This window comes from Canis lupus, chromosome 29 (genome assembly GCF_003254725.2).
Source record: "Canis lupus dingo isolate Sandy chromosome 29, ASM325472v2, whole genome shotgun sequence".
In the NCBI taxonomy this organism is placed as follows: Eukaryota; Metazoa; Chordata; class Mammalia; order Carnivora; family Canidae; genus Canis; species Canis lupus.
In genome coordinates this window covers 27,596,650-27,619,836 of record NC_064271.1, presented here as the reverse complement: position 1 = coordinate 27,619,836, position 23,187 = coordinate 27,596,650, and the positions used below count along the sequence as shown (strand labels likewise).

The following is a 23,187-nucleotide window of genomic DNA, read 5'->3' as shown; positions in this document are numbered from 1 at the left end:
GGTATGGGAAAAAAAAAACCCAACCCATTAGTAGCTATATGGAATTAGTGTATTAAAACTGAACAAGCTACATGTTGACAGTGACAATTTGTTTATATATGTAGAGGAGATGCTGCACAAGGTCCTATGTCAACTTCACCCATGTTTCTTTACAGCTCTTAAGAGCCAGATGAAAAATCAGATTTTTTGCCCATAGCGAAGAAACACTTGGCAATAAATTAATGACTGTCCCCTTGTAATTGGATTAGTTACACAGACCATGTTGGGTTAGAGTTAATATAAAGCATTATCACTTTTAAGTATGCCTGCAAACCTTATGCAAATAATTTCCATATTCTGACTCTGAAATTAAAATGAACCAAAATCAGAATGAGCCAAAAGAAACCCACTCTTAGTTTATAAGCCCCCAGAGGGGCAGGACCTACCTATACCTAACACTGGCCAGGATTTCATATTTACATAAATGATGCTTGGTGACTAAATTTCTTGCCAACTCTCCTACAGAATTTTGAATACAGAATGAGGTTGGTTGGTAGTGTGAATCTTTTTTTTTTTTTAATTTTTTTTAATTTTTATTCATTTATGATAGTCACAGAGAGAGAGAGAGGCAGAGACATAGGCAGAGGGAGAAGCAGGCTCCATGCACCGGAAGCCCGATGTGGGATTCGATCCCGGGTCTCCAGGATCGCGCCCTGGGCCAAAGGCAGGCGCCAAACCAAACCGCTGCGCCACCCAGGGATCCCGGTAGTGTGATTCTTTAAATTGGTGGTCTCCCAACCATACAGTAAAAACCTAACACAATTTTGTTGTTGGAATATTTATAAGTGGGTATGATCTTTCTCTTTAACATTCTCCTTTTCAGCATGCTTTGGTCATCTCCTTGGTTTCTAGGATCAATTCTCCATTCTTCTTTTCCAGTTTGACTATTTTCTGATATTCTCTTCTTCCCACTCCTCAAGTGTTCTTGCCTGTCCCTACTGATCTTTCATATGATCTCCTTAATGATCTTAGTCATTTCAGCCACAGAGATAATATCTTTAGGGTAATACTATTATCTCCCAAGTATATCACTAGTCCTATCCTTTTTTCTAGGTTTTTATGCATGCTTTAAGAGACATGAATTTCTAATCACTCCATCCAGACATTAATAGCCACTTCTTATTAAGCTTTCAGTATGTGTTGGACATTTTCACTCATTTCTCTTAAGTCTTTGCTCAAGATTGTGGCAGGGTAACCATTTTATAAATGAGATTACAACCATTAGATGTGCAGCCAGGACTTGAACTATATTCTGTTCACGTTCCTTGCCGTCCACCATGGCTAATATTTTTACAAAGTGTCCGAATAATTTGCAGGCTACGGGGGAAAAGGACTGTATTTTTTTAATAAAGCAGGAAGGAAGGTGTAATGCAAGGAGCAGAACAGGATCAGACTCCCTAAGGTGCCATCAAGATGTTAAACATTAGAGCTGATGTTACAACTGGTGTTGGTATAGGACAAACTGTGTAGGTATCTCCTTGTTGATGGTATTACCGAGTCCTTTACAGTCCCTCTCAATTCATACTTCTAATGTTCTACCAAAGATAAAGAACTAAGTAAGCATAACTTGAAGTCAGTTGACACAAGCTGTTTTTAATACATTAAAAACCTCAGGATCTGTCCCAAAATGTCAGGGAGTTTATCATCTGGGTGAGGTAGGACATGAATATAATAAATACATCTATTGAATTTTAGAGCTGGGACTTTAGTAATCCCATTTGTTCCATAGCTATTGATTTAGTTAAATTTACAAAGCACTTAAAATTTAGCAAGGGGCCCAATGGCTTGGCTTTACAAGTGAAGAAGCCAAATCAACGTTACATTGGTTTTGCCTGAGATCAGTATTACAGTCAGAACTAGAACTAAGGGGTTCATAAGGTCACTAGCCAATGCTCTTTACAATTTACCACTTTTTCCTGAAGGGAAGTGTTAGTAGCAATAGCCACAGATAACAATGCAAAAATGTCTCCGGTCAGACTTCATTAATGGTCAAAAGAAATAAACTGTGAACGTGGCAAAAAGAACACCCTGGAGGAGAATCTATCTCAAAGCCCCCTAGTGAATTTCTAACAGTGACCCTACAGTTGGCTATGGTAATAAATTGTGATTCCGACAATCAGGCACGGTCCCAAGGTTAGTATACTTCTAGTGTTCTGTGTATCATCTAACCATGCAATCGATGAGAACACCAGAGAGATTCAAAATCCATAGTCAGGTATTCTTAAAACGGGCTGTGGTCATACATAAAAATTCCTTCTATCAAGGTACTTGCAAATGAACTGTAAAGGGGCTTGCCTCCTCCTCTAAAATAACTGGATTACTATAAAACTGGGTAGAGGACGGACGGACGGACAGCTTAGTTTGTGAACGGTTAAGTATGACGTTAGGCTCAATTTTGAGAAGGGGGGGCAAATTCTGGGAATTAACATCGGTGGGGGAAAAGGGAGGAAAGCATGAGTGAGGGTGGGGGTCTCTGGTAGAGTCTGTCTAGGCCCGTTCCGAAACGGGATTCCTCGGAAGGGACTGGAGCTATCTACAGGTGACAAAAACCTCTCAGAAGGGTTGACTTTTGAACATCAGTGGACTGACCTCAAGAAGAGGTGACGAGAGACCACCTTGGACCCAGGATTCCACAAACGTTGGCTGAACCGCACTGTGTGCCCGACGTCAGGGATCCAACAGCCAACCAAGACTTCACAAAGCTGGGGGCGCAGACGCCAACACAACCCTGTAAATAAACCAGGCAGCAGTACTGAGGGTCGCTGAACGGTATAAAGGGAACCCGGGGAGTCCGGTTGAGTGTGTCTGGGGTTCCAATTCTAAATATGGTATAATCACGGAGAACTTCGTATTGGAGCAAAGACCCGAAAACAAGTCTTTAACGGCCCTTTGGGTTTGTTTCATTCATTCATTCATTCATTCATTCATTCATTCATTCATTCAGACAGGGAGAGAGGGGCAGACACACAGGCAGAGCGAGAAGCAGGCTCGGTGCAGGGAGCCCGACGCGGGACTCCATCCCGGGTCCCCAGGGTCACACGCCGGGCCGAGGGCGGCGCTAAACCGCTGAGCCACCCGGGTGCCCCCTCTGGGTTTTCTAAAAGCCCAGGCGGCGGACCAGCAGGCGGCGCAGGGCCGGGACTTGCAGCAGGACAAGGACGAAGCTCACAGTCCCCCGCGGAGCCATCTCTCCCACGCCGGGGCCCACGCGCGGTCCCGACGCCCGCCCCGGCACCGCCGCGCCTCACCCGCGTCCCGCAAGGGGGTGGGCCCCTCGTTGCTCCGCCCCCTGACCTGCACGCTGACGGCGAGGTCCAAGGTCAGAGGTCGCGGGGCCGTCATGGCGGCGCTGTGTCGGGCCCGTGCCGCAACTGCCGAGAGCCGTTTCCTGCGAGGGTTTCCCTTCCGTCGGCCCTGCCGAGGCACAGGCACCGGGAGCAGCTCGGGGAGCGAGAGTCCCGATGCCGCGGAGCCTGAAATGCGCCAGGGTGGCTTCGCGAGCGCTTTGGAGCGGCACTCGAAGCTGAGGCGGAAGGCGGAGCTCGGGGAGAAGCCGGTGAGCGAGCCGCGGCGGAGCGGGCTGCGGTGCGAGGGCAGCCGCGGCGCCGGGGGGGTGGGGGTGGGGGGGCGCGGGAGTCGAGGAGGAGCCTGGCGTCGGGGTGGAGCTGGGAGCAGGGGTGTGTCTGGGCGCTGCGGCGGGCCGGTCGCAGGAGACGCGCGGGTCCCTAGTCTTCTCCGTCGCTTGTGCTTCTGTGCGGCGTGGACGTGCTGGACCTGCCTCGTGCACGCTCCTCTGGGTGAGTGCTGCGGGGGCGGCGGCCCCGGGAGGGCCTCGCAGACGAACCGGACCCCACCCGCCCCCCGCCACCGGCCCAGGAGAGGCTGGGCTCTCTGCCCTCGAGTTCTTCATACCCAGGAGTTGAGCGCGGAGCTTGCGGTCCGGCGTGCAAGGCCGGCTCCCTGTTAATGTTTGTTAATTCAGCGAGTGGGTGAAAGAGAATTACTGTCTCTGTGAACTTGGGAAAATGATTTGACCTGTCAGTGCTTTGCTTTCCTTTTCTGTAAATGACCAAAAAAAAAAAAAAAAAAAAAAATTCTACGTGTCTCAGGCAGTACTATGTAAAATAGGGGAAAAATGGATAGACGTAAATACGAATCACAATTTTGTATTAGATGCAGCAGACATGGGATTGGATGGATGTCTGGACACGTTAAACTACATAAAAATAAACGTTCTCGGGATCCCTGGGTGGCGCAGCGGTTTGGCGCCTGCCTTTGGCCCAGGGCGCGATCCCGGAGACCCGGGATCGAATCCCACGTCGGGCTCCCGGTGCATGGAGCCTGCTTCTCCCTCTGCCTGTGTCTCTGCCTCCCTCTCTCTCACTGTGTGCCTATCATAAATAAATAAAAATTTAAAAAAAATAAATAAACGCTCTCAACTTCTGTGTTTGTGTCTTTGGAGACCAGTACCAAGCGGTTCGCAGACTGGTAGTGCCCTGGAGTAGAGAAAACTACCTGGAATTTGGTAATTGTTGATAGTTATTATTGACAGAATGTCCTTGACATCCAAGGATTGGGAGAAGCCTGCTGCGTTAGGTTTGTCTTTGCTCTTCTAACAAGTTACCATAAAAAAAAAATTTTTTTTTTAAAGATTTTATTTATTTATTAGAGACACACAGCGAGAGAGAGAGAGAGAGAGAGAGAGGCCGAGACACAGGCAGAGGGAGAAGCAGGCTCCATGCAGGGAGCCCGACTCCATCTCGAGTCTCCAGGATCACGCCCTGAGCTGGAGGCAGATGCCCAACCGCTGAGCCACCCGGTCCACCCCCCCTTTCTATCATTTTCAAAGCCAGCAACAGCAAATTGATTCTTTCTCACATCATATCATTCTGACTTCTCTTCTGCCTACCTCTTCCACTTACAAGCTTCTTGTGATTACTTTGGACCCACTCAGGTAATGCAGGATAATCTCCCTGTTTAAAGGTTAGGTAATTAGCAACCTTAATTTCATTTGCAGTTTAATTTTCCTTTGCGGGCACGTGAGTGGCCCAGTGGTTGAGCGTCTGCCTTTGGCTCAGGTCATGATTCCCGGTTCAGGGATCAAGTCCCACATCAGGCTCCTTGCAGGGAGCTTGCTTCTCACTCTGCCTATGTCTTTGCCTCTCTCCGTGTGTCTCTCATGAATGAGTGAGTAAAATCTTTAAAAATTTTTTTTTCCTTTGCTGTGGAAGGTAACATATTCTATTCGCAAATTCCAGGGATTAGGATGTGGACATATTGGGGGGGGGAGGTGCATTATTTGTCTATCTTACCTGGAGCAGTCATAAAATCCTGAAATGTTACCAGCGACTGACCAGAAGCTGACTAATAAATGGATTTTGATCCATCCTTAGTGGATGGCTTTGAGGATTAAGTGCAGTTAAGTAGGAGATGTATAAATATAACTCAGGTATTTGTCACTTCACCCCTTCCTGCATGCCTTTTCACTGAATTCCAAACACAATCAGAAACTGCCAGAAAATAGTTCTCATCTGCTGAATTAATTGGGCAAAAATGAAATTGTAACATCATAGGTAGAGTGTTTGAAAGGCCACATGGCATCATACTTGGGGGTTTCACATGGTAAGCAATGTTTGTTTATGAAGGAAACAACCATGATATTTGAGTGTGATCAAGATTCCATTGCCTTCCTTTCCTCCAAGAGGATACAGGAGTGTTTCTTGAGGTCCCAGGACATCTGTTAGAATTGGTCAGTCCAGCTCAGGCTTAATGGAGTCTCTCTGGGCAGTTGTTCTCTAACGCAGTTTAGGAAGTATGATTCTACTAGATGGAGGTGAAATGCATTTGGTTGTGGGGTGCCTGGGTGGCTCAGTCTATTAAGTGTTTGACTCTTAATCTCAGCTCATGTCATGATCTCAGAAGGAGTTTCAGCCCCAGGCTGGGCTCCACGCTAGGTGTGGAGCCTACTTAAAAAAATGTGTTTGGTTGCAACATGCAGTTCACTTACTATTCAAAATTTTTCAACATCTTGGTTTAGTGGAAGGAAGGGAAGTTCCCTGGAAAGGAGGGTGTCAGAATGCTGGATTGTAGTCTCCATTCTAAGAGCTCTTAGCTTTGGAACATTTCCAATTACGTGGACCCCTTTACTCATTCTTTCTTTCTTTCTTTTTTTTTTTTTCCCCTTTACTATTCTTAATTGATGCCACTGACCCTCAGTTACTCTTCAATCTAGGTCATTATATGCAGTGGACAGAGTTTATCTTCCTAAGTTGGGCTTTGTCATCAGACTTAATGAGATGCTTTTTTTGCTTTGCTTGAAAAACTTAAAAACCTTCCTTCACACTGCCTACAAGATTAAACTCACACCTTTCCATCATCAGCCTGCTGCCATTTAGGACTGAGGCCAGTGCAGAGATTAGAATTTAGATTCAGTTTCAGAAGGCCAGGACTCAGAGACTGGTGCAGTCATCTTACTAGTTAACTTTGGGCAAGTTACTTAGCCTGTTTTAGTTTTTTTCTTTCTTTCCTTTCCTTCCCCCCACCCCTTTTAAAAAAGATTTTATTTAATTTGACAGAGAGAGAGCACAAGCAGGGGGAGCAGCAGGAGAGGGAGAAGGAGAAGCAGGCTCCTTGTGGAGCAGGGAGCCCACTGCATGGCTCCATCCCAGGACCCTGGGAACATGACCTGAGACAAAGGCAGATGCTTAACCGACTGAGCCACCCAGGTGCCCCCTTAGTTTGCTTTCTTATCTTAAATGAACATAATACTCTTGACTGGGATTATGGTGGAATTTGCATGAATTAATACATTTGAAGTGTTCTCAGCCCAGTGACTGTTGTAGAATAAGCTTTAACTTGGTACATTTTAGCTTTTGTATGTCCTCAGCTATTTCTCCTCCAACCTCCTGCCACAGAGAGAGATGCTTCCAGGATTGCCCAGTTCTTAGAATGAAATCCCACTGCTTTCCTAAATAATTAATAATAATTAAGCTCTAATTTAAAAAAATGCACATGCATTCTGTTTAATCCTAATTTAAGGACATTTGTAATCATTAATATGTTAACTTGTGATTCCAGAATAACGTGTGCATACTTGAGAATAAAGCTTTTTCTGGCTTTTTCCCCCACAAGAATATAAATTTGAGAGAACAGAGACCTTGTCTGTCTTGTTCTGTTATATCCCCAGCAGCTAGCACAGTGCTTGACCTTTAGTGGGCACTAATAAATGTTTGCTAAATGGCTGAATAAATGAATAGTACACATAGTACATATTTGAACTTCATTATACCTGACAGTCTTTGTTTTCCTTCCACATTTTTATTTAAATTCTAGTTTAGCATGTGGTGTAGTATTGCTTTTAGGAGTAGAATTTAGTGATTCATCATTTACATATAACACCTAGGGCTCATCATAACGAGTGCCCTCCTCATTACCCATCACCATTTAGCCCACCCCCACCCACCTCCTTGCATCAACCCTCAGTTCTTTATCATTAAGAATCTCTCATGGTTTGCCTTCTCCTCTCCTTCTCTTTTTTTCTTCCCTTCCCACACATTCATCTGTTTTGTTGCCTAAATTCCACATATGAGTGAAATAATATAATATTTGTTTTTCCGTGACTGGCTTATTTTGCTTAGCATAATAAACTCCAGCTCCACATCCTTGCAAATGGCAAGATTTCATTGTTTTTGATGGCTGAATAATATTCCATTGTGTATGTATACTGCATCTTTATCCATTCATCAATTGATGGACATTTGGGCTTTTTCAATAGCTTAAATTTTGTTGATAAAGCCTTTTATCTTAATTTAATTTAATTTAATTAATTTGATTTAATTTAGCTTAAATATTGATAAAACATCGAGGTGCATGTACCCCTTTGAATCTGTTTTTTTTTTTTTTTTTTTTTTAATCCTTTGGGTGAATACCTAGTATTGAGTGCAATTCCTGGATCATAGAGTAGTTCTATTTTTAACTTTTTGAGGAACTTCCATTCTGTTTTCCAGAGTGCCTGTACCAGTTTGTGTGCCAACCAGTGGTGTAAGAGGGCTCCTTTTTCTCCTCATCCTTGTTGTTTCCTGTGTTAATTTTGCCTGGGCTGTCTTTGGCTTGAGATCTGTGTGTTACTGCTTACAAACAGTTGTATAGCTAAGAATAGTACAAGTTTCAGCATATCAGTTAAGTGTGCTTGTCTATAATAATGATTGAGCAAAAGTAATTTTAAGAGTGATAAAACTGAAAATACCACATTAGTTTTGGTTTTAGTGCTTTTTGGAAGTTTTTAGTGCTTTTCTGACTAGTATTTATGATGAGGAATGTGAACAGTTTTGAGGTATTGAAAGAGATTCAATTTTGTGAAGAAATGTTCACTTTTTGAAGTTCCTGGATCTAATTCATTGGAGAGTACCCTGAGTTTATAAGATGAATGAAATTCACCTTGGTCATATGGTTGAAATTTTTGAAAAGTATAAACATAATATTGCTTACTTTAAAAAGGAAATTTAAATAGCATTGAAGGTTATTATGGGAAATGTTAAAGCCCCCATTTCCTTTCCCTAACTTTCCAGATGGGAGAGTGTGTTTGTGTGTGTATGTGTGCTTGGAGTTGTCACACAAAGGAGACTATTTGCAACAAATAAGGAGATCATAGGGAATAACTTGAGAGTGCGGCTTTTTTGTTGTTATTGGTGGTGGTTTTTTTTTTTTTTTTTTTTTTTTTTTTTTTTTTAAAGAGAGAGGGAGGGAGGAAAGGAAGGAGGAGTAGGGGAGGGACAGAGGGTGAGGGAGAGAATTTAAGCAAGCTTTGCCCAGCATGGAGCCCATTGTGGAGCTTCATCTTATGAAGCTTCATCTGAGATCATGACCTGAGCCAAAATCAAGAGTCAGACATTTGACTGAGCCACTCAGGTGCTCCTAAGGATTTTATTTTTTAAGTAATCACTATACCCAAACACAAATTGGTTGGTACTGTTTTGAATTATTACTGTTTGAAGAGTGTAAGCTCTGGATTCAGATGGTCTCAGTTTGAATCCTGGTTCTTCTATCATTTTCTGGCTATGTTTTCTTGGAAAATTACTTAATATCTGTTTATCTTCTCTTTTCTGTAAAAATTCTTTATCATGAAATTATGAGATTAAAGAACGTATTATTTAAATACTTAGCACAAAATGCCTGATGCTAATAAGCACTCGGTATATTTTAGTTGATGCTGCTGAAAATTGCTGTTTTCAGGTAAGTATAACTTTGTTATACTTTGTTATATTTACCTGAAAGTATATTTTTCCCTATTGCATATGTGTAATATGTATATACTTCATTGAAAAAAATTTGCTTGGTATTCCATGGTATGGGTGTAGCATAATTTATTTAACCAGGCCTTCATTAATGAGCTTCTAGGTTATTTTCTGTTTTGTTCCTTTTTGATTTTTAATATAAATACAGACCATGCTACAGTGACCATTTGTATATATTTTTTTGCATACATGGGATATGTGCTGGGTCAAAGTGTATAGGCAATTTGAGTTTTGAAATTGGGAACTGGGGTTGTTATTCCTTACCACTGATACCTACTTGTAATTTTTATCAAAATATCTATGTTCACATTTTTGACTTCATAGTAAGCAAATGCTATCAAATTGAACCATAAAATACCCTTATCCTAACAAAATACTACATTTATTTTGTATATATTGGGGTTCTATGCAAGATTTCATTTATAACATGGTTTCTACTCAAAAAATCTTTCTGTGTGGAAATAAATAGTTCACTGTTGCCTAAACAAGTCATTGTTTCTTTGTCTTTCCCCTGGAATTAGCTTCCCTGCCTGCAAATTCCATTATAAAAATCATCTCCATTAGGCGTTTATCGTCTCATCAAGCAGGTGAAACTCCTTTTGAATATTCTGGAGCTTTATTTTAGATTTCCTTAATGGTACACACACCACTCTTTAAGCTATATTGAAGTCATTTGAGAACTTTTTCTATCCTATTTTTTAGATTGTAGTTCCTGAAGATTAGGGATCATTTTTTATTTACTCTTTACATAAGTTAGCGGTTGAATATATATTTATAGACTTAAATTGGAATTAAACTTACACAGTTATAATATCTTGAGTGGCCTATTAGATTTTTTTTCGACCTATTAGATTTAACAATATGTATGTATAGTCAACAACATAGGTTGAAATTGTTCTCAATGATTTCATTCTTATCCTTAGAGTGCCAACATAGGTATGTGTATGGGCACCTCGGAAATAAGTGATAGTAAGAGCAAGGCCAGTTATCCTCAAAAGAAACCTTCCCCTGCAGGCAGGAATTTAATCAAGGGCAGTTCATCATGAAATACGTATCCTAAGATTTCATTGAAGTTGCTAGTTAAAGGAATCTCAAGTTTGAATGAACTGAAATGCCATTGTTTGATATAGGGGTTTGTAGGTACCATACTCATCCCATGCTCACATATCCATTTTCGTTTTTCTTTGGTTTATTACCTAATACCGGTTTATGCACCTATCTCTGCAACAGTTTTTTTTTCTTGTTTTTTTGAGGGTAGGGACCAATTGCTTTCATTTTTGTAACCAACATAACACATTCTTACGTATAGAGAACAGGTAAATGTTTGCTAAGTATATTTTTTAACTTAGACTCCTTTTCCTCTTTTTTAAAAAAATAAATATTTAAAAATCTCTGACACTGTTATGTCACTTAGATAGTAGAGATTTGTACTCAACAGATAATGTTAAGCCAATTGGAGGATGTGCAATTGCAGATGACCTATCTTAACAGCCACAAGATGGCAATAGTTGAGCAAATAATTGGTTTTCTGCTTTGTGAATAATACTGTTTTTTAACAGTAGAGGGTAGCATATGACTTTTCAACATAGTCAAAAATGGTTTGCAAGAGTTTTTGAGATGACCCAGTAGAACATTTTATTCTTTTAAGATTTTGCTGCTTTGGTTTATTTATGCAGAATACTGATGGTATAAGACAGTTTATATTTTTATTTTAGCAATATATTAGGTTTCATACAGATTTTTAAAAATGTTATTTTTTACTTTTTCATAAATATTTCTTATTGATATTTTTTATTTCAAAATGCTGGAACATTCCAGAAGGCAGAAGATATAATCAGACATTTTGTCTTTTCAGAATACTGGAAAAATCCAGAATATAGTTTTTTAAAGGGTTTGTTTTAATATCAAGGAAAAAATTCATTATTACACATCATTTTCTGTAAAATGATTTCTTTGGTTAGAAGATGCTGTGTGGAATACCATGACAGTAAACAAGAGATTCTCTGAGTTTATGGATGATGGTTTTGATAGGAGCTTTGTGGGTAGGAAAGGCAAATCTATATTTAGAGTGTTTATTCCAGTGATAATATATCACAATCCTTTCTATAAAATGGCCCAGTGTAACCTGCCACCAGCTAGCTATATGATCATTTTAGGAAATGACGCTATATTAGAAGCTTATTGTTGGTCTCTGCTGTTGGCAGATTGGTCATTTAGCAGTGGTTGTAGCCAGATCCACATGGGTGAGTAGAAGTGAATGTTTCTGAATCCATGCATAACCTCCAGCCCACAAAAATTCAGCAGCCTGCCACCTTGGTGAAATTTTTCATTGACTAGCAATCTGGAACATGTTCAGATAGCCCTCCTATTACTAAGACAGAAGTATGTCCCTGCTGCTGTGGCAGCTTTGTTCTTGAACCCATTTGTGGTACAGGAATAGCTGGGGAAAGAGGTTGACATCCACTGATAAAGAAATCATTTACATGTGATTGATTTATTTTCTCACTCTGCCCATTCAGAGAAGTCTGTCTGCATATCTCTTTCCCAGACCTTGTCATCTATTTCTGAATCATGTGACTTCCAAATCCCTGTGCATCCAGCAAAATCATTAGTCACTTTATACAAATGAATACAGATCCGTTCTTTAGGCTGTCTTTCCTTCCAGGCAAGGTCATCAGGTGCACTGCTCAAAGTTCTGCCTACTGAGGGGCTATTCCTTTACCCCTGTCCTTCCGGACCACTCTAGCTCTGCATTAAGATTCACCTACAGAGAGGTCTGATGACGTCTCCATTCTACATCTTTATCTGCTACAGATACTTGAAATACTCAGGTATAGCCTGAATCTGCCAGGCTATAAAGCCTGGCTAGTAGAATAGCTTGCCTGGTAGTCTGGACCTGTTGCAGAACTTTGTCTTATTCTGGGCTTCCCTTAAAACTGGCAGCTTTTTGGGTTACTTTGGTAAAAGATTTGGAGAAGAATGTCCAAATAAGGTATTTGTTCCCTCCAAAATTCAAAGAGACCCAGTAAGTACTGTGTGCACCTTTCTTAGTGGTAAAAATGGCATCTCAGCGTGTCCTAGACCACTGGCCTCTTAAGAATTTCATCAAAGCCCAGCATTTTTGTGAGATTTCCCACCCTCTGGAATACATGTGTCATACCATGTGTCTAGAGTAGTTGAAACTTTTATTTCCAGTCCAATCAGTATGTATAACAGACCAACATGATGTCCAGCAGAGTGAAATGGCAGTCTTTGTATACCAGTTTATGACACAGAGCTGGTGAATTGATGTAACCCTGAGGTATATAGTCTTTACTAGCAGATCTAGAAAAAGAAAGCATTTGTTAGATCAGTTAGCACATACCAGGTGGTGGGGGATATTTGATTTGCTCCAGCCGTGAAACCACATCTGGAACAACAGCTGCAGTTGGAGTTACCACTTGATTAAATTTATGATATTAAATTGTCATTATGTAGGACACATTTGTTTTCTGTAGGGCCACATAGGCAAGTTAAGTGGGGATGTGATAGAAATCACTACTCTGCGTCTTCTAGGTCCTTGGCACTAATCATTGCAGTGCCTTCAGGAATGTAGTATTGCCTTTAATTTACTTGTTCAGTAGGTAGGGGAAGTTCTAGTATTTTCCACTTTTCCTTTCCTACCTTAATAGCCCTCACTCTGCAGATTAAGGAACTAATGTGGGCATTCTGCCAGTAAATCTATTCCCATTATGCATTCTAGAACTGGAGAGAGAACTACAGTAAGTTCAGAGGATAGGCCTAAGCTAAAACTCCCATTAATCATGTGACCCCCCACCATAAACCTGTTCTGACTAGAAGCACATTGAGTCATCAAGAGTTATAGAGGTTCACATAATCCTTAAAAAGTGTGATTATTTCTCCTTCCCCAGTGGACACCTTGGTAAATAGTTTTTTTTTTTTAATATTTTTTTTTATTTATTTATGATAGTCACAGAGAGAGAGAGGCAGAGACACAGGCAGAGGGAGAAGCAGGCTCCATGCACCGGGAGCCCGACGTGGGATTCGATCCCGGGTCTCCAGGATCGCGCCCTGGGCCAAAGGCAGGCGCCAAACCGCTGCACCACCCAGGGATCCCCACCTTGGTAAATAGTTATGACTCTCGTTAGTAGGAAGATAGACAGTATAAATTTTTAGCTATGTGTAGCAGGATCCTTCCTTGATCTGATCTTCTCTTCATTTAGAGGACTCCGTGTCTAGGAATTGGTTCAGTTTTGGGATTTTGTTGAGTGGCCCTGACAGTCATTTGTGGTTATTCAGTCCAGACTTCTGTTCATTAGAACGACAGACTTTTCCCATCTATTTCAATTCTACAAAAGAGCTCTTCAAGTCAGACTGTTTGGATTACTGCTTACACTCTATTACTTTATGATAACCATGACTATCATATTGTTGGCTAGTAAGTGCTGACTTGGCTCCTGCCGCTTCAAGATCTCATTATTTTAACTGAATTCAGAGAGCTCCTTTTGGAAGCAGTTCCTACCGATCAGTACTAGTGCGGAGAATAGTCACCACACAGCAATTTAGAAATGCTGGTGCTCCCTTCACCCCATAGCTTTGGTGAACTGAGTGTTACAGATCCTGCTAGGGACCACAGTAAGGGCTAGGTGAAAAGGTTGTAAATGATATACTTCAACATTCTATTATTTTCTCTAAACATTTGGATTCTTTTCTCTGTGGTGTACTAAAGAAGTTCTAGTGATTCCACTTCATGTGGTGTAGTCTATCTTTGGGTTTAGGTTTTATTCAGCCAACCAACCAACCAGTTAAGAGCCATGCCTACCTAGTCTCTGAAGCTAACTTTTGTATCTGAATCTTGGCTTAGTGAGCCCGTACTAGTAAATTTGGCCCAAGGCAATACTGTCTTCGCTTCACTTTAACCCAGTACTCTTAGGATCCATTCCCTTACAGATCCTTTGTTTATATTGATATGAATTAACAAAATCATTCAGTTCTTTTGGTGTGTGTTGTACCTCTTCATGGACCATACTTTGTATCTCACCCCCTGCGGTCTGCTGAGAGTTGAATTTGGTTATAGATCTAGTGCTAAAAGTTATTTTTAATTAAATTTGAATAGCTACATATGTCTAGTGAATACCATATCAAACAATGCAGGTCTACAAGCGATGAGAAGTGGAAGAGATCAGTGCTTAGGAGGATCAGTGGGCTCTTGCAACTACTCAGGTAGACCATTGCAGGTACTTCAGGAAAGGGAAAACTAACCTCAGGTTGGGATAGAAGGGCTTCTTCTAATGGCGAAGGACACTGGCAGAATTTAGGGGCTAAGGGTCTGCAGGTTCATTAGCATCTGCCCATATGCCCCATTCTGATTTTCAGAATTCACCACCACCTTCTTAATGCCCCAATTTTAACACTAGAGGACCTGTGAAGTTGGGAACTCAGTTTGCATTGCTATTCAGCCATCTGCAGAAGTAGATTTTGTTTTTGTTTTTTTTTGTTTTTGGGGGCCTTTTTTTTTTTTTTTTTTTTAGATCTTGGGCCTGAAGCTAAAGGAGATAAAGATTTCTTTTAGGAGAGTTATAGATGCTTTCAGATCCCTTATGTTAACCTTTAGCTGGGAATTTAAACCCCCCGCGAGGTTAATCATTTTCCAGTGCACTTAACAGCAAATGACACTTTTATACTTCTGTATTTTGACCTAATTGATAATGAGGCAGAAGATACTTCCCATGACAAAGCCTTGCCTTCTATAGGCACTTGGTTATAGGTGTCCACAGATGTTAATTTAAGAAACTGCCTTGCCAATGCACATTGTGGACCATCAGTGTCCCTTATCGTGGAAATGGGTTCACTAATCCCTTTAGGTTCAATCAATTTAGAAAACAAACCCCAGATAGCCCAGAATTAATGTAGACAACCCATCTTACAGTTGTATTCTTCTGGAACCATTTTGGTAGTCTCATCTTCTTGTGTTCACAGCCTTAACCTAGGGACTTTTTTGAGTACCTATTTATGAGACAATTCCTGTCCTGTACACTTCTTCTAGGCTTTATTTGCTTGTTAACCCTGTGCTTTTGTTGTGCAGGGTTAGAATAAAAAAGTAGAAGTAGATAGCAGTGCATTTTATAGCAGATCCCTAAAAACAATGTTTTGACTATTGAGTTTGTTAATTATTGGTACTTGGATAACACAGGAAGGGGTGGTGCCAAGGATAGGGTGGAAATTGATTTTAGAAGGTTCATTTTAGAATAGTCAGTAAATATATCCATCCTGTTTTTTTATTTGTCTTCCAGGAACTAAGATAATATATTTATGTAAACTTTTTTAGTACTGAACAAAACAGACCTCTCCTTTTCCATCTTATTTTTTTTTTAATAAATTTTTTATTTATTTATGATAGTCACACAGAAAGAGAGAGAGAGAGGCAGAGACACAGGCAGAGGGAGAAGCAGGCTCCATGCACCGGGAGCCCGATGTGGGACTCGATCCCGGGTCTCCAGGATCGCGCCCTGGGCCAAAGGCAGGCGCCAAACTGCTGCGCCACCCAGGGATCCCCTCCTTTTCCATCTTAAAGGATTATAGCAAAGAAGACAAACTTTTAACAATTGATTTTAAATGTGATGAATGTTATTAAATAAATTGCATAATATTAGAACTAGAAGATACAATGCTGAGGCAACCCGGGTGGCTCGGTGGTTTAGTGCTGCCATCAGCCCAGGACTTGATCCTGGAGACCTGGGATCAGGTCCCACGTTGGACTCACTGCATGGAGCCTGCTTCTCCTTCTCCCTGTGTCTCTGTCTCTCTGTCTCTCTCTCTCTCTCTGTCTCTCATAAATAAATAAATAAAATCTTAAAAAAAAAAAAGAAGATAATGCTAAGTGAAATAAATCAGAGAAGGACAAATACCATATGATTTCACTCATGTGGAATTTAAGAAACAAAACAAATGAACAAAGGAAAAAGATACCCAAAAAAACCCCCAAACAAACCCAATCTCCTAAATATAGAGAGCAAACTGGTGGTTGCCAAAAGGGAATTGAGTGAGGATGGGGGAAATAGATACAGGGGATTAAGAGTATACTTAGGATGGGCACTGAGTAATGTATAGAATTGTTGCATCATTACATTGTGCACCTGAAACTAATATAGCCCTGTATGTTAATTATACTTCGATTAAGAGAAAAAAACTATGAGTAATTATAGTAAGATCTTAGAACATGACAATTTAATTCCGTTTTAGAAGTGTCCCATATCCCAGAATGGTTTGAAGTACTGTTCCATGTGTATACCTGCATGCTTTATCGTTTAATCAGATAACTTATGTCTTACTAGAAATCTTTAAGGGACCCTTTGGTCCCAAGGTTTTTTTCTCTCTCTCCACTTCCCTTCCATCATCTTTAAGGGTGTGACTCAAGCTCATCTCTGAAAGAGAAGGCTACTGATTATCCAGCCTCCTTTTGTAAATCTGTTTCTCCCTACTTAGCATAATTATTTTCCTACTATGATGATATCTATTATAGAGGTTTCTAAACTTATTTTTTTTTATCATGCTCCTTCACTAAAAAATCTTTGAGCATATATTCCAGTATTTACTAGAAAGTTGCCTTCCATTTATGTTTATTACTTTATAAAATCCTTTTTACATTTTAGAATATTTAATAATTCCTGTTACTAAATTTGTAGTTATCCAATCCATTTTTTTTTCTTTTACAAATGAGAAGACAAATTTAAGACTTAAATGACTTATTCAAGATTTTTTGGCTATTTAATGGCAGAGTTGGTCATAAAACTGAGGTTTTCCTCAGTGTTTCTGTTATTTTGCTTTATGTTTCCTTCAAGTTTTAAAATACTATTTCTATATACTTTTCGTCTTCTGAAGTAACTTGTATTTAAGGGTCACTGTTCAGCCATATCATGTAGTTTTGAATAACAGGTATGGTATTTGCATGTAAAGTGAGATGGTTGAACAAATTGATATTTCATGTTTTTAGCACTAATAGCCTCTGATTCCAAGCTGTATATTAAATGTCCTTATATGCGTGAAAGTTATATAAACTTAAAATTCATTGAAACTTTAAAGTAATACATAGATTTTATGTTCTAGATTTTCCATAATAAGTAATATAAAGAAATATTCCTACATAGAAATTATTACTGTTAGCATTTAATAGTATTTCTTTAGAAGGAATTATATTTGTATATATCACTATAAATGTATAAATTTATGTTAGTATGCATATAAATATGGGCACCATTCTTTTTTTTAAAGATTTATTTATTTATTTTGGTGGGGGCTGGAGAGGAGGCAGAGGGAGAGGGAGAGAATCTCAAGCATACTCCCCACTGAGTATGTGCTGAGGGCTTGGTCTCATGATCATGACCTGACCAAAATCAAGAGTCGGACGCTTAACCAACTGAGCCACCTGGGTGCTCCTTTGAACCATAATTTTTAAGTATGTACTCGATAGCCAGTATTCCCTGAAATATTATAGGTATCACAACCTAATATGTGTAGAACTAACTTACCCTCTTACTTCTCCTGTACTGCTCTTACATCTTATTCATGGTTGCCCTTCTGCCTTACTTTCTGTAGCCAGTTGGAGATCAAGTCTTTGCGTACTGTTTGGTAAATAGCTCTTTATTCCTTCTGCTGTATTCCTGTGGCCACTGCATCAGTGTAGGCCTTATCATCCCTGTCCTAGCTAATTGGAGGAGCCTCTGAACACTTTTCTTTTAATTTTTCCCCCTCTTTCTGGTCCATCTTGCATACTGCTGTCAAAGATTTCTTTTTAAAAGAAGGAGCAAGTATTGCTACCCCATTAATGACAGACCTCTTTTGAATCTGACTTCACTATGGTACGAGACTCTTTACGACCTATGTGAGGGTAGCAGTTGTTTACAGCAACTTTTTGGACTGTTGTCATATTGGTTTAACTCTGTGTTTTCCCTGCTATTTTACATATTTTTATATCAAGGCTAGAATAAGCCTAGTACATGACAGGCACTCCATACTGAACACATTTGGAAAATGAATAAATTAAAGTGATACTGTTCCCTATATTTGTGATCCCTTCACCTTCCTCTATTCTACCTGGGCAGTCTTGTTCAACTTCTAGACCTTAAAGGGAAAAGTAGTACAGTAGTATAACAGGAATACTTAGGGAATCTAAGCCCTGTGACCAATTCTTAAAGGAAGCAGTCAGCTCTACCTGCCTTATCTATGATAACTGTATGAATGAGCTTTATGGGAACATTTCCATCATCAGGGTTAGACACTGAGCTCCATGGTATACCCAGCAGGTGACAGTGTACCTACTATAATCTCTGTAGTCTGCATCAGCATAAGAGGAGCTAACAGTGTTATTGTCAACGTGGGTTGATGGAATTGCTACACTTATTTTTTAAGAAGACATTTGGCAAATAACGAGGAATTCAGGGATCCCTGGGTGGTGCAGCGGTTTGGCGCCTGCCTTTGGCCCAGGGCGCGCGATCCTGGAGACCCGGGATCGAATCCCACATCGGGCTCCCGGTGCATGGAGCCTGCTTCTCCCTCTGCCTGTGTCTCTGCCTCTCTCTCTCTGTGTGACTATCATAAAAAAAAAAAAAAAAAACAAACGAATTCAGAAATAGTTCTAGATTATGATTTTTGAAGGAGAGCTTTTGTCTGATTACTTGAATAGTGTCCAAACAGTATAGTGAGTGTACAATTTAAAAGCAAATTTCAGGTGTTAATCCAGGGGTTTTATGCTTGTGGTAAAATCATTTTCAGTCACTGAAAATACATTGATTTCCATTGTAAAATGTAACAAAGTGTAGGCAAAAATGATGGAATAAAAAACAATAGCATTCTATTACTATTTGAATTTTAAATCTCTTTTAAAATATAATTTTTCATACCCTGAATAGCCAAAGTAACCTTGAAAAAAAAGAACAAACCTGGAGATACCACGATTTCTGATTTCAAACTGTATTACAAAGCTGTAGTTGTCAAAACAGTATGTTATTGGCATATAGACCATGGAACAGAATAGAGAGCTTAAAAGAAACCTACATGTATATGTTAAGTTAATTTATGACAAAAGAGCCAAGAATATACGTGGGGAAAGGGCAGTTTCTTTAATAAATGGTGATGGGAAAACTGTATAACTGCAAGCAAAAGTATGAAACTGGACCACTGTCTTTCAGCATATACAAAAATTAAAAATTAACTCAAAATGGATTAAAGATTTGAACATAAGACCTAAACCCATAAATCTGGAAGAAAATGTGTGGTAAGGTCCTTGGTAATAGATCTTGGTGATGATTTTTTGAATCTGACACAAAAGCAAAAGCAACAAAAGCAAAAATAAGTGGGACTACATCAAACTGAAAAGCTTCTTACAGCAAAGCAAGGAAACCATCAGCAAAATGAAAGGCATCTACTGAATGGGAGGAAATATTTATAAATCATCTATCCAATAAGAGGTTAATATCCAAAATATTTAAATAATCATATAACTCAGTAGAAAACAAAATAAAAATGGACAGAAATTCTAAGTAGACATTTTTCTAAAGAAGACATATGGATAACCCACAAGTATGTAAAAGATACTCAACATCATTAATCATAAGGGAAATACAAAGCAAAACCACAGTGAGGTAACCTCACCTGTTAAAATAGCTATTATCAAAAAGAAAAGGAATGACACGTATTGGTAAAGATGTAGAGAAAAGGGAATGCTGTACCACTGTTGGTGGAAATGTAAATTTCTTATAGTCACTATGGAAAACAGTATAGAGGTTTCTAAAAAATTTAAGAATGGGGGCAGCCCGGGTGGCTCAGTGGTTTAAGCACCCCCAGGGCGTGATCCTGGAGACCCAGGATCCAGTCCCACATCAAGCTCCCTGCATGGAGCCTGCTTCTCCATCTGCCTGTGTCTGTGCCCCTCTCTCTGTGTCTCTCATGAATAAATAAATAAAATCTTTAAAAAGATGTATAAAAAAAATTTAAGAATGGAACTACTATATGACCCAGCAATTCTATTTATCTGAAGACAGTAAAAACATTAACTCAAAAGGTGTATGCACCCCCATGTTCATAGCAGCATTATGTATAATAGCCAAGATATGGAAATAACCTAAGTTTTCATTGATGGATGAATAAAGAAAATGTGTGTATATATACATATACATAATGGAGTATTGTTCAGTCATAAAAAAGAAGGAAATCTTGCCATTTGCAAAAATATTGATGGATGTTGAGGGCATTGTGCTAAGTGAAATAAATCAGAGGAAGACAAATATGTATGATATCACTTACTTGATCATTAAAAAAAGTTCATGGGGATCCCTGGGTGGCGCAGCAGTTTGGCGCCTGCCTTTGGCCCAGGGCGCGATCCTGGAGACCCGGGATCGAATCCCATGTCGGGCTCCCGGTGCATGGAGCCTGCTTCTCCCTCTGCCTGTGTCTCTGCCTCTCTCTCTCTCTCTCTCTGTGTGACTATCATAAATTAAAAAACAAAACAAAACAAAAAAAACCTGAGAACAGGTTGGGGGTTGCCAGAGGTGGGATGGGAGGTGGGAGAGTGATCTGAGGTCAAAAACTACAAACTTGCACTTATAAAATGGGGGGAATGCAGCATGGTGACTATAGTTGCTAGTACTGTGTACTGTGTTTTGTATTTGAAAGTTCCTAATGGAACAGATCTTAAAAATTCTCATCATAAGAAAAAATACTTTTTTGTAAGTATATATGCTGATGGGTATTAATTAACCAGGCTTATTGTTGTGATCATTTCACAGTGTATATAAATATCAAATCATTATGTTATAAACCTGAAACTATTCTGTCATATTATATGTTGTGATTATACTTCAATATAAAAAGTCACTCATAATTTAATGAAATTTATAATATAAATATTTTACAACAGATTTACTAAAAGGCCTTAAGAGATCTTATTAAATAATTAGTCATTAACACTTAATTATTTTCTCAAACTTAGGAGGAAATAGTTTGTCATACAATCTTAGCCCAAACATCTCTTTACAGTTAAAAGATTGCATTATTTAAGGAACAGACTCTAGTGATGGCTAAATTATCTTTAATAAGTGTTTAAAACTATTGGATTTACTACTTGATCTTCCTATCACCTAAAGCTGTTTTGATTAGACTGTAGCTTCAATGGAAAGTCTTCCAAAGGGGCTGGAGTGGGGGTGGGGAGAGGGGAGAAGAGGAGGAAGAGGGAGGAGGAAGAGGGAGGAGGAGCTTTCAACCACAGGAGTAGAGTAATGAGAAAGCAGGTCATAGGAAGAAGAGTCCAGTCCAACACTGGACTCAAATTGTACCTGTAGCTCTTTGACCTCTTTGACTGCAAGCAGGATGAGGCCTAGAAGCTGATACTCTGCTTTTCCTTTGAGCAGTGCTCTTTTCATCTGCTCTGGTGGCAGCTGTTATGGAGGACATAGTGGCTCCCAGTGGAGTGTCATAGTAGCTACTCTTATCACTGCTGGCTTGGTATTACTCTTTGTGCTACCTCTAGAGGACAACTCATAGCCCATGTCTGCATTGAGCCTGTAGAATGTATTTCATCCTTGGCTCTCTGCAAGAAATAACTATTTGTTTGAGGTGCTTATTTAAGGATCTTTAATATTATACTCTGTGGAGTTATAAAACTAGTAGTAAGGCTCAAAGCATAATATTCCTGGCTACCTTTTTAGTTTTATTTGACATCTTGATATACGGACTTGTTTTGGTTTAGATGGACACTTCAGTCCTCAGGATTCCTTCCCAGTGTGTTTCAATTCACTGAAACAGATCCATCACCATACCCTCCTTCCCGCATCTAAGGGACTTGGCATCAGCCAAATATTTTGACTTTTTTTTCCTTGAGGCAGAAGTCACAGACTTTTGGTCTTTGGGCCAAAGTGTGTTTTACTAGATTGATAAAGTAAAAGACTTTTTAAAAAATAAACATGGAAAAATTGGAAATTTTTTTTAAAGTAGTTTTTACCCTATAGCTTGGTTACACTTAGTCACTTCTTTTTTTTTTTTATTTTTAAGATTTATTTATTTTTATTATGATAGACACAGAGAGAGAGAAAGAGGCAGAGACACAGGAGGAGGGAGAAGCACCTCCATGCCGGGAGCCCAACATGGGACTCGATCCCGGGTCTCCAGGATCAGGCCCTGGGCTGAAGGCGGGTGCCAAACCGCTGAGCCACCCAGGGATCCCCAGAATTGGAAATTTTATGTTACTACATGGATTTCTGTCTTTTCTTGGAGAATCAAAAGATGTGGCAACACTGAACTCAAATTGTAACTGTAGCTAGAGCTGAGTAGTGGCTGTATTTTTTAGGCATTTTTTTTAGAAGATTTTATTTATTTATTCATGGGAGACACACAGAGAGAGGCAGAGACATAAGCAGAGGGAGCAGTAGGCTCCATGCAGGGAGCCCAATGTGGGACCCGATCCCCGGACTCCAGGATCACGCCCTGAGCCAAAGGCAGATAGATGCTCAACCACTGAGCCACCTGGTGTCCCAATGGCTGTACTTTTTAGACTGGCACATATTCTGCTTACCAAGTCCCCACTCAGCCTAGCTTTTGAATTTGTAATCCTTGGAGTACTACATGTATTAAAATGAGTCATAAATATGGTTTTATAATTTTTAGAGTAAGTTTACTATCAAACTCTTAATAATTCTCCCTGAAATAACAGATGTAAAACTTATTCCAAATACAGGGTGTAGGTAGATTAAATTGTTACTATTCTTCTGTAATTAGTTCTCAAAAACAGAAACTTAGTGCTTCCCTTAGTTTGAGCCAAAGAATGCACATACCACAGCAGACACAAATTAAAGATGAGTAGAAG

General features: G+C 39.8%; 1 protein-coding gene and 1 long non-coding RNA gene across 14 annotated transcripts in view; one reads left to right on the top strand and one right to left on the bottom strand.

Moving 5' to 3' along the window:
• Nucleotides 1-18: 18 nt before the first annotated feature.
• Nucleotides 19-3,331, bottom strand: LOC112678650 (uncharacterized). Of its 3 annotated transcripts, none has more exons than XR_003147735.3 (3): nucleotides 3,209-3,331; nucleotides 2,629-2,767; nucleotides 19-1,574 (listed from the first exon to the last, which is right to left on the bottom strand). It is a non-coding gene; the product is annotated as an uncharacterized LOC112678650 (long non-coding RNA). The 3 variants fall into 3 exon arrangements; XR_003147733.3 differs by having other exon boundaries at nucleotides 20-1,574; nucleotides 3,158-3,295; XR_003147734.3 differs by having other exon boundaries at nucleotides 20-1,574; nucleotides 3,008-3,281.
• Nucleotides 3,332-3,343: 12 nt separating this feature from the next.
• MRPS28 (mitochondrial ribosomal protein S28) overlaps nucleotides 3,344-23,187 on the top strand; it is a 116,366-nt gene continuing 96,522 nt past the window's right edge. For 7 of the 11 annotated variants that reach the window (XM_025478073.3, XM_025478072.3, XM_049103959.1 and 4 more), the window contains exon 1: nucleotides 3,345-3,595. In XM_025478073.3, coding sequence (XP_025333858.1) covers nucleotides 3,380-3,595 — 216 coding nt within the window. In that variant the 5' untranslated portion in view covers nucleotides 3,345-3,379. Of the gene's footprint in view, nucleotides 3,596-23,187 lie in introns of all 11 variants that reach the window. The other 4 variants (XR_007407167.1, XR_007407166.1, XM_049103954.1 and 1 more) reach the window with 1 other exon arrangement.